Source organism: Myotis daubentonii, chromosome 14 (genome assembly GCF_963259705.1).
Source record: "Myotis daubentonii chromosome 14, mMyoDau2.1, whole genome shotgun sequence".
Taxonomy (NCBI): domain Eukaryota; kingdom Metazoa; phylum Chordata; class Mammalia; order Chiroptera; family Vespertilionidae; genus Myotis; species Myotis daubentonii.
This window is the reverse complement of record NC_081853.1, coordinates 9,432,951-9,444,183: the sequence shown is the minus strand read 5'-3', so window position 1 is coordinate 9,444,183 and position 11,233 is coordinate 9,432,951. Positions and strand designations below refer to the sequence as shown.

General features: G+C 41.2%; 1 protein-coding gene across 10 annotated transcripts in view; it reads left to right on the top strand.

Annotated features, from left to right (window-relative positions):
- ATXN7 (ataxin 7) overlaps positions 1–11,233 on the top strand; it is a 164,242-nt gene that overhangs the window by 98,635 nt on the left and 54,374 nt on the right. For 9 of the 10 annotated variants that reach the window (XM_059663070.1, XM_059663066.1, XM_059663065.1 and 6 more), the window contains one exon: positions 7,130–7,234. The exons of the other annotated variant lie outside the window; for it this stretch is intronic. In XM_059663070.1, coding sequence (XP_059519053.1) covers positions 7,132–7,234 — 103 coding nt within the window. In that variant the 5' untranslated portion in view covers positions 7,130–7,131. The remainder of the gene's footprint in view (positions 1–7,129; positions 7,235–11,233) is intronic. 10 annotated transcript variants of the gene reach the window in all.

Below are 11,233 nucleotides of genomic sequence, written 5' to 3'. Positions count from 1 at the left end.
TGATCCCCAATATGGGGCATGCAGGAGGCAACTTATTGATGTTTCTCTCTCTCTATTTTTTTCTCTCTCCCTCCCTTTCTCTCTCTCTCTCTCAATCAAGTAAAACATTACTTTTATCAAAAAAATCTTAGTTTTTATTCTAAGAGCACCTGGATGCTGCCAGATACCAGTCATTATTATTTCATAAACACAGCGAGAGATCACTTCTCAGGATCTGTGCTAAGTAAAGCAAGGAATCTGCTGTCAGACAGGGCTTCAGAGGTGTGTGCTTATCAATTACCATTGATAAATCATAATTCAGTGAGTGAAGGACTATAATGGAGGTGTGAGTATATGAGTAAGGACACAGCAGAGAGGCCTTGGAGCTGGTTCTGTTGAGTCGTGGAAATTCCAGCAAGAAGGAAAAGCTTTATGTACTACGAAACTGTTCTGGCCAGTAGGAGAGATGGTGGAGAGAAGGCCAAGACTGCCTTGAAATTGGAGCAGGTTGGCTCAAACTGGAGAGATGGGAGGAGCCAGCATGCTAGAGGCCTTACTTGCAGAGTGGTGGGTCAGGGGCCCAAGCCCCACTTTGGAGCCAGCAAAGATCCTCAAGGAGAGGAATGGCATTATTGCTTTGTAGGCCAGTGGCTTTGGCAACAGAGTGGAGGAGACTGAAGATGGAGGAAACTCTGGCCCTGTGAGGTCTGTCCCAGGTATGGAGTGTATGTGGAAGCCACCAGGCCCTGAGCTCAGGACATTGGCAGTGGGCGTGGCAGGGAGGAGAGGATTCAGTTAGTATTTTGGGGAGAAAGTTGGGAATTATCTAGGCTTATTAGCCAACAGATATGGGTTCAAATCTTATTGGCTTGTGAGCTAGAGCTCAATGTCTGTGTGCTGTAGTTTCCTGAGCAATACAATGGGGGTGTGTCTCATAGGCTATGGTGGGGACACTGAGTGAGCTGTTCCTAGGGCCTTCTGTGGCTTTGTATGAATTAATTACCTTAATCTTTCTGTCCTGTGAAGTGCTGGGTGAATTAGGTACTGTGATCTTCACCATTTGATAAATGGAAGAGATTGAAAATTTCAAAGAGGTTATAAACTTGCCCAAGGTCACATTGTATTCAGAGTAATAGGGAGTGGCCCATACTGTTAGCTACTCTGCTTAAAATACCTGTGGCAGACAGTAGCTAATTGGGAGAGGAAAAGGTCAGCTCTTTGAAGAGATGACAGCTGAGCTGGAGACCTGATGTGTGAGAATGCACCAGGCATCTTGCGAAGAGCAAGGCAGAGCCTGGCTGCAAAAGAGCTTTCTGGGCCTAAGAATGGAGAGGTCAGTGTGCCTGGAGCAGAGTGAGTGAGCCAAGGAGAGAGGAATAGGGAATGAGAGAACAGAACGGGGGCAGAGGGGAAGGGCTGTGATTTTATTCCAAGAGAACTGGGAAGCCACTGGAGACATTTTAATGGTAGTGCCATGATTTGTTGGAGGACTTCATAGAATCACTCGGGTAGCTGTGTGGAGAGAATTGTAGATCACCCGGGAGACTTCTTCCATAGTCCATTGGAAAGGTGCTGGTGACAGGCTGTCCATTGGTGGCCCAGATAATGCGCAAAAGTGACAGAAGTGTTGGAGTAGAGCTGACCACATCTGCTAGTAGCCTGGATGTGATGAAGGAAAGAGGAGTCATTCATGACATCTGGGCTTTTAGGTTGAACAGTCAGGGAGATGGATAGTGTCATTTACCCAAAGGGGGAAACGTTTTGGAGTGTGGGGAACAGGGCAGGATGGAAAGCAAAGTTCTCTTGGACATGGTTGCTCCATTTGAGATGTATAGAGGACATTCAGGTGGCACTGTTCAGTAGGCACTTGGATATGTGAGTCTAGGCAGAGCTTGGAAGCTGTCTAGGATAGAGACAGAAATGTGGGAGTCATTGGCATGTAGAAGTTTGGGAGTATGGGAGAAGAGAGACCATCAAGGGTGCTGCAGAGTGAGATGCTTTACTACAACACTCAGTTTTGTTGATGGACACAGTCCTCAGCATAGGGATAACAGCTACAAAATAACTGAATGCATTCACTCCTGTTCAGGGTCTACTATCAGGAAGAGGGCCTTCATTCTGATTGTGGAGGTTCTGCAAACAGGTGCTCACGTGTCCATGAGAGCACCTGTTATTCCTGCTTTGCTGGCCTGGGGTCTGCAGAGTACAGGATGGCCTCGATGTGGGTGCTGAGCCACTCACTAATTGGACTTTAGGGGTGACCTGAATCCTGAGAAAGATTTAGCACTTACACACAATAAAATCTGTTCTTTTAAATTAGCTCAGAGTCCATAGGTCAAGTACAATTTTAAAACTTTTCATTATTTTGAAGTATGTAATGGTTTTAAGTTGTGTATTTAAAGTATATTTTGTAAGTTTTGTTAACTTAGTTGGAAATTGTTTTTATCAACTCTTTTGTTTTCAGTAGTAAGTCAAGCTTTTCCCTCCTTGCTTTTGAACAAGGTTCATATGTTAATTTGTAGATGGGCTGATTGTAATTTATGTTTTAAAAATATTCAGAAACAGCGCTGGCTGGGTAGCTTGGTTGGTTGGAGTGTCATCTCTATGCTTTGGGGTTGCAGGTTTGATCCCTAGTCAGGGCACATACAAGAAGCAACCAATGAGTGCATAAGTAAGTGGAACAACAAGTCGATGTTTTACTCTTTCTCTTTCTCCTCCTTCCTTCCTCCCTTCCCCTTCCTTTCTGTCTCTAAAAATCAAACAATAAATTTTTAAAAAATATTTTTTAAAAAATTAAAATATTCAGAAACAAAATTTTTGTCTCCCACAAAAATTATTTCATGTTTCTGGTTGTCACAACATTCCACATTCTGTTTCTGTTGCTAGGACCTCTGGAATGTCCTATTGCAGAAAAAGGGTATAGAACTCATGTTTTTGGTTTTTTTTCCCCTGTGAAGACATTTTATTTAAATTATTTTGTGTCTTCTAGCTTACTTCCAAATATGGATATCTGAAAGTAAAGAATTTAGAAAGCTAAAATTAAAGTTGCTTTAGATTTTCATAACTGGAGCTTGATTTCATAGGGTAGCATGGATGAGATAGAAGTACACCATGTTTCTTCCACCAGGGATAGTGTGTGTGTGCATTGCATGTGTGCTCACATGCAGGCTTTTTAGGGAGATGGGCTGTGCTAGCCAGACTGAGAACTGAGCTGCCAGGTCGTGCAAACCCGAGTTTGTATCCTGCTTGTACTTTCTTGCTGGATGATATTAGACAAGTTCGTGTGTTCATCAGTAAAATGGGGATTATATTAGAGGATAAAACATATAAAAAGTGCTTAGCACTGAGCCTGGCAAAGTAGTCTCTCAATAAATGCCACTGTTTTACTGTTACTGGAAAGGGGACCAGACCCTGAGCAGGTCTGCCTAGGGCTGGCCAGTAGTGTATGGGTTTTTGACTTCGTACAGGGAAAATTTCACAACACAAGTCCAGTGAATTTTAGAAGTCACTTAGTAAAGCTGGGAACAGTGAAACAAGGAGGGGCCTAGGATAACAGGAGAGGGACTAGTGGGGAAATGAGCCTAGGCTGGGCGGCTTTGACTAAGAAGTCAGAGAAAAGGGGGCCTAAGGGGACAGGTTCAGGGGCTTTGCCCAGGGAAGCCAGCCTCTGGGGTTCCTAGAGTTTAAGAGACACATGTCTAGTGGGGGATAAAAGGGGGAGAGAGAGGAAAGGTGTGGGCCTGCTTCTGGGAGGGAGATCATGAGATGGGACTTCCCTTTCAAGGGGTTTTAAAGGCTAGGTGTAGGGGAGGTCTTAGGGAAGGATCTCAGTAGACTATTCATCAAAATCAGATTTATTCTCTTAACTTCATCTTTCTTTGGGTGTGGTTGGCAAGTGGCACTTAATTGGATTTCTGCTATCGTCTCCCTAAGTAGGGTGACTTAAGCTATTTTTCCCCTCTCTCTGGTTGGGGAGTAGTGCAAACCTTTTGCTCTTAAGTGTCTTTGGTTTAGGGAAGATACTAGATGGCTGCAAACTGCTGTTTAGCTATCTGTCTCAGTTTTCCTATTCGTGTTCTGGTTTTCCAGCCTGTCTCATTGCCATTATGGTTATCATCATTACTGTCATCATCAATTGCAAATGATCTTGTTATTGAGGAACTTGAATTTCTTACAGAATAAATCTGATTTTGAATTTCTTACAGAAATTCCTGGTCCCTTACAGAATGACCCCCACTATCTTAGTTTTGTTAGTGTTTCTGCGTCTAATAAAAGGATCAAATGAGTCAAAGCAAAAACAAACAGTTTTCTACAGAGTCATCATTGTAGCCAGTTGAATTTCTATGATTGGAAAGGATTGGTAACCCTTTTTATTTTTTTAAACTTCCTTATTTATAAAAGGGGCAAAGGGGCGGTGGGGAGGGGATTTGGCTAGTCCCCAGAAGTATCTGGTATTTGGCAGAGAGATATATTTTAATCAGCATTGTTTGACATTGAGTGCTGTGGGGAGCCATGAAAACCAGCACATCACAGAGGCCTAAATCTAAACTGAAACCGCATGATTTAATGCTGTTTTAACTACTATTTGATTAATAAAACCAATTGAGTTAATATCTAATGAAATTGGTGATTTTATATTTATAGACATTTTGTACTTTTTAGCTATAAATTATGAACATTGTACCCTTTCTGTAATTCATATTTTCCTTTTTATTTATCCTATATCGGAGGCATTTAGTACAGAGGTATATGGAAATTAAGGTAAATTACTTTGAATTTTTATTTTTAAAAATGAAATGTCATGTCAAGAACCTATAGCCATGGAAAATGACTTTTTACATGTTGATCATTCCATGTTTTAGTTTTAATTCAGTGTGGGCATGCTTTCATGGAAAATAGCACATTGTTTGGCTCTTATTTTTCATTAAATTATTAAGCTTAGTCAAAGAAGTCAGCAGTCTACTAGACTTATGTTATCTAATAAGTTTATGCATCAAAGATTTTCAGCCCTGACATTTCAAACTATTGAAGTTGGAATCTGGAAGGAATTTTTAGAAATCATATTCCTCTGCTCTTCAAGGGACCAAAACCAAGCCATTGCAGTGTCAGAATTGAATCCTAGCTCTGGACTTAACAAAGTACTGCACCTCTCTGTGAATCAGTTTCCTCCTCTTCAGAGTGGGCTTATAATGGTATCCACCTCGGCAGTTGTGAGGACAGAATAAGATAGCAGCACATAGAAGCTGCTCGGTGCTGCTGTTGCATCGCAGGAGCATGTTGGTTCCTGGTATTTTTCAGATTCATAGCCAGCAATCTCTGCAGTTGAGGGTGGTAGAAGGTGTTTAAGAAAATTTCAGCTATAGCCATGTGCTAATATTAGATTAGTAATTTTATGTTAGAGATTATCATCACTTTACATCTCTTCGGGACATTTTCTCTAACACCACCAAGATCACCCAAGCTGGAGAAAGTGTTAAATTAAATCTTATGAGAAAGAAAGCAGATGCTGATTAGCTTTTTAGATCTTTTACCCCCTTTAAACTTGGTCTATTAAAATATTTGCCTAATTGAAATGTACTAATTATCCACTCATTGCAGATATTATAAATAGTACATATAGTATAAAATACTTGTTTAAAAATCATCAATTTTGAAATATTTAAAAGATTTAGATTCTGGATCTGAACTGTTAGTCCTGTTCCCTAGATTGTTGTTAATTAATTGTTCATGGTCAGTTAACCATACAGAGGTAAGCAAAAGTAGGTTTACAGTTGTGAGTACATGAAACACAGTTTATTTTATTACTATTCATTAATTATTGTATTATTTTCCACATAAACAATTGTAAACCTACTTTTGCCATACCCTGTATGTTATCAGTATTATGTTACTTTCACTTCATGTATATGAAGATAATTGAATTTTACATTTGTCTTAATTAAGATAAACTTCTTACTGTAAAAAGTCCAACTTGTATCTTTTTCTGTCTTAGTAACTGAACTTAGGTTATTGTATGAAATGCTGTGTTTGTACTGAAGTTCTGTCTGCCTAGTGGCATCAGTATGTAAGCAAAAGGACTAGAGGTTGTTGTGACCTGAGAAAAGTATATACAGATAATTGTTTTTGTACTGCATACTGATAAAACCAGCAATTTTGCTCTTCAGTGAAACCTCTACTTCCTTTCTTAACTGTTCATAGAACTCAGAGACCAGTGGCTGGAATATAAGGCAGAGTTAAACAAATAAAACCACTAGGTGGTTCAGCTTTGTGAATTGTTAAGCATTTTATACTAATGGCCCGGTGCACGAAATTCGTGCATGTTAAAAGGGAATTAATTAGAGAAAATACTTTAATATTGCTATTTGCCCTTTCTTGTAAAAGAAGTGTCAGATATGAAAGAAAATTAGTAAAATGTGTATGAAAAACTTCCTCCTGTCAGAGTCTGGGGCATGCCATGGGACCCAGAGTCAAGTCCCTGCCCACCCATGTGCACCTCAAAATTGCATGAGACCCAGACCCGTCTGGCCCCACCACCATTGGGCGAGATCCACACCCAGCCGGCCCCACCCCTGTCAAGCCCCACCAGGTGGGGGGTGCAGCCTCAGGTCCCCTGGTGCACCCTCAGGTCCCCTCACCCCAGCCCGGCACCACACAGCCTCAGATTGCTGATCGCTTATTATGGGAACCCCACCTCTGCTGTGGGCGAAGCCATCTTGTGTTACAGGAACCCTGCCTCAGCTGTGGGCACAGCCATCTTGTGACTGTGTGATGGATGAGGGTCAATTTGCATATTGCCTCTTTATTATATAGGATGGTTGCAGATTGTTTCCAATAACCCTGAATAGAGTTCATCTAAACTTCTGTATTGTATAAATGTATTTATTGTTTGCATTTCAATAGATATGTCCCTTTTACCGGATACTGATGATTTAGGGTGCATTTTATTTTAACCCTTTGTAACAGTGTTTCTGTAAGCCTGATTTGATTTCTCTCTTAATAATCCTGGTGTGTAACCTCAGTTACTTTTAAACTGGAGTAACATTTTTCCTGGTGCACTTTATCTTAAGACAGCTCCTTTAGAAAGTACTGCCACCCCAAATAGTTTCATATTGATCAGAGAAGTGAGTGATGCTCTATTTGTTTTTTGCAGACATGCCAATATTTGGTCTCTGTCCAGCCCACGATGATTTCTACTTGGTGGTGTGTAACGACTGCAATCAGGTTGTCAAACCGCAGGCATTTCAATCACATTATGGTAAGTGCTTAATCATTTAAAAATCATTATTAGGAGGTAAAAGGTAAAGCAGGATTAAAAACTGAAGGCCAGCGACAGCCCAGGTAGAATATAATCCCTCCCCCTGTCAGGAGCTAGGCTTTCTGATTCATTGAATGGGTTAATGCCTGTCAGATGTTGAGTATTTTCTTGAAAGTTGTGTGCATTTTCTGTATTTTATTGAAATTATACAAAAAGAAAATGTATCTTATAAAATCTCTTTTGAAATATTGCATCAGTATAGTGAAAGGTTTGTTTCCTTCTAGATCCTGAAGTTGGGGATTTAGTGGTTGGTAAAATTATAAATATATTCCCAATATGGAGACATGGCCTTTTTTTTTTTTTTTTTTTTTTTTAAGGAAATGTGAATTTGAAACTTCCAAGTTCAGTAGTTCTAAGTTGAACTTACTGTCATGTTCTAATTTGTGAATGAGTTGAAGCGATGACATTTTCCCTATCAAAATTACATGCATACTTAGAATGCCGCATGGTGACATCAGGTTTCATGCACCTCCCTGAGCCATCCCTGGGCCTCAGTCTCCAAGCCTGTTACCTGGGTGTTTAGTCACAAAAGGATCCAAATAATGTTCTTTTGCATAGCCAGAATGCCACCTAACATGTTTAAAATAAAATTCTGATCATAAAGCTTAGTTTCATACTCAGTTTGGTTCACTAAAAACTCAGAAGTATTTGAATACCCACCTCGTAGTATGATTCTTAACTCTGTGGAGTTTAAACTCTTGCTGGAGAAATAGACCAAACTAATGAGAAACATTTTAAAATAACTGCAGGTTCTTCCTCATTTTCCTCACTCCCACAAATGCAAGCACTAGACAGAGAATACCACAGTGGGGGTCCTTCTTTGATAGTGTTTAAGCAAAGCCTCTGAGAAGGTGACCCCTGGTGACCTGAGCCCTAAGTGATGAGGGAGCCACCATGTAACCACCTGGAATAAGAGCATTCAATACAGAGAGAAGAGCCGTTGCACAACCTGAAGAACGCCAGTGTGGCTGCAGGGTGGTTAGTGGAAGGAAGTAGCGACTAGAAAAGTCTGGCTTTACAGGCAGGGACCCTGATCAGGCACAGCTTCTATGCCAGAGTAAGAAGCAGCTTGTGGGCTATTGGATGGTTTGTGTGGGGAGTAACAGGCCCACCGCACTTATACATGTGGGAGAAGAGGGGAAGCAGGGAGAATAGTCAAAAGCAGGAGATGATAATAGACTAAGGCTTAGGTGGGCAGTAGAGCTGGGGAGACAGCAGAGCTTTGAGGTACATTTTGAAGCTAAAACCTTCAGAGCTTGCTGTCAGGACAGCAGTTGTTTAAGAGTCATACCATCATAATCAATATCCCACCATTTCCCCCCAAGGAATAGATATTTTATGTAATCGTAAGAAGGTTCTTTGAGTTTCTGCTTGTGGATGAGGCCCTGGGGTGGGCACAGAGAGTGAGTACAAAGATGAGTAAGATATTGTCTTCCTGCTTAAGGCTTTCAGAGGCTAGTATTGGAGAAGCAATTGTTCAGTTGGCAAGTATTTTGGAGTTAGGATTTTGAAGCCTGGATTTAAATTTAAATCCAGTAGACTGTTTTTAAACTTGCAAGAACTATAGGCTAGTTCTTTGCTTTGAACAAGTCTTCCAACCTTGGCTTCCCTTGTTATAATGTGGGAATGGTAATAGCAACCTCATAGGTTCCCTGTGAGGATTAAATAGAACTGCAAGTGTAAAACTCTTCATACAATGCCTGACACATAATAGGTCAGAGAGAAATAAAGGTACAGCTGTATGTGTATACAGGAAGGTGTGTGTTTGAAGTAATAAAACAGTCCACAGTGTTAAGAATAGGAAGAGCACAGATTGCTTCTTGTTGAGTAACTCACAGAAGGCTTCTTAGAGAAAAGAGCCTTACAGCAGGCTATTCTGAAGAGTAAAATGGATTCTTTTTCCCACATGCAATTTCCCTCCTCAGTTTTTAGACATATAATACCTGTTCATTGTGGAAAATGCAGAAAGTACTTTTAAAAAAATCACCTATAATTCCCTAAAATGGGAAGTATCATGATGGGGATAGACAGTGCTGCCACTTAGAGCAGCACGATTTGTGCACTGAACAGCCATATTTGGTGGCCCCTAGTTGGCACCTGGGGTGATATGAGCAAGTGCAGAAGCAGAAAATTCCAGGCTGTCTAGAATGTACTATATGGAGTCTCCATTGGCTGGAGCTGATGTACCCATATGTGCAAGATCTCTGTGCAAAGGCAGGCTGGGACTAGCACAGAGAGCCTCAGTGCCCATCAGACACCTCCGGCCTTGATGTGCTAGGGGAGACTTACAGGTTTTTTAACACCAGAGTGATGCAATTTAGTGGTCCTTCGGGATTAAGGGCAGAGTGGATTGGGAGTGAGGTGGGAAAGAGGGGAGTGTGAAAACTGCAGTTCAGATCAAGGCCCACTTAAAGGTGTATGTAGCCTCTTCCAGGACATCCTTAGGCAGAAAGGGGACTTTTTTGGTCCCCTCTTCCAGAAACACTTCACACAGTTGTTACAGCACATTTTATGGAGATGATTTTCTTTATTTTCCTCTGTCTCTCTTAGAACATCAATGTATTGCAGGGGGTGGGAATAGGGAGGGTCTTAAAATCATATTTCTACCCTTTTTCTCTACCAGTACCTAGTACACACAATGTCTTCTAATAAGATACTTTTGAATGACAAAGGAATTGTGTTAACTTCAAATGTGTAAATGAGCAGATGTGAATTCAAGATTCACATACTCAAATGCCTTCTGTGGCTACTCAGGAGATGTGATTGATAAAGCCACTGGGTAGAGCACTTTGGTCCCTCTAGTGGCAAGGAAAATATTAAAGTTGTAGAAGAGAAGAATCCTTGGCAGAAAGATGATGACCAAGTGCAGAATCCAGCTGGGATATGTGGAAGGAATTCCATATTTGAGGCAGCAGCCAAGGAAAAGGCTGATGGAATGAGCAGGAGGTTTGGAGATGGCTAGGTGTGAGGGGTTGGGGACAACTGCAGGAGTGGAGGGAGCCACCATGTGGTGTCCCTGGAGTGGCTTGGGAGTGACACCTCCTCACCTGGAGGGAAGGAGAGGTGGGCATGCTCCCAGAACCAAGAACCTATTCCCAAGGCTGCCAGTGTCTCTTTGTCTTGGGGGACAGGGGTTATAACAGGAAAAAGTAATTTGGAAACCCATTCTTTTTTTTTATTGTAATTTCATTCTTACTCATTTCCTTCCCAAAATTAACACCAGAAAAAGGTTTTCAAATTCAGAATCTTTTCCGGTGGCCATGGCAGTCCATTTTTACAAGTTAGGAAGAACCCATACCTGCCAAGGGAGGGATTCTACTTTCTTATCTTTTGATGAAAATTTGTGGGCAGGCTTCTGTGAATTCGTGTATTGCTAATATTTGTCTGTGACTTTTATGAACAAATGAGCAGTTGCTTCAAAATCCAACAGGCAGTAACCTTAAAACTGCTGCTGCCAGCACAGGGAAGGAAGCTGCCATTCAGCGAGACTTGTAAACCAGTTGATGTTGGTGGTAATGTTCTGAATTGGTGAGCAGCTTATTATCCAGAGTAGTAAGAGGCCACAACTTTTTTGCTAGCTAAGCTGCTTTTTGGGAGTTAACAGTTAACCAGGATTTCCATGTGAGCAATGATGGTGAGTGAGGTAGTGTCATTTTGGCACGTCCAGTTTCACAGTCTGATTGTTGAGTCAGACTGACACAGGTCCGCACTCAGAGATTTGTTGAGTCTAGCAAGATGGCATGACAGGAGGCCCTGTTTTCTTAAACTGGTTTTTAACTGTATTATATGCTGGAAATGGCACATTGTCTCTAAAACTTTTAGTATGGAGGAGGGCTGAGATGGTGAAATTCCTAGGGCCAGAAACACCTAAGTTGGGAATCTCAGCTAATCAGTTAGTGATAAATGTGTTGGGCATAAATTGGCTACTGAATAGCACAA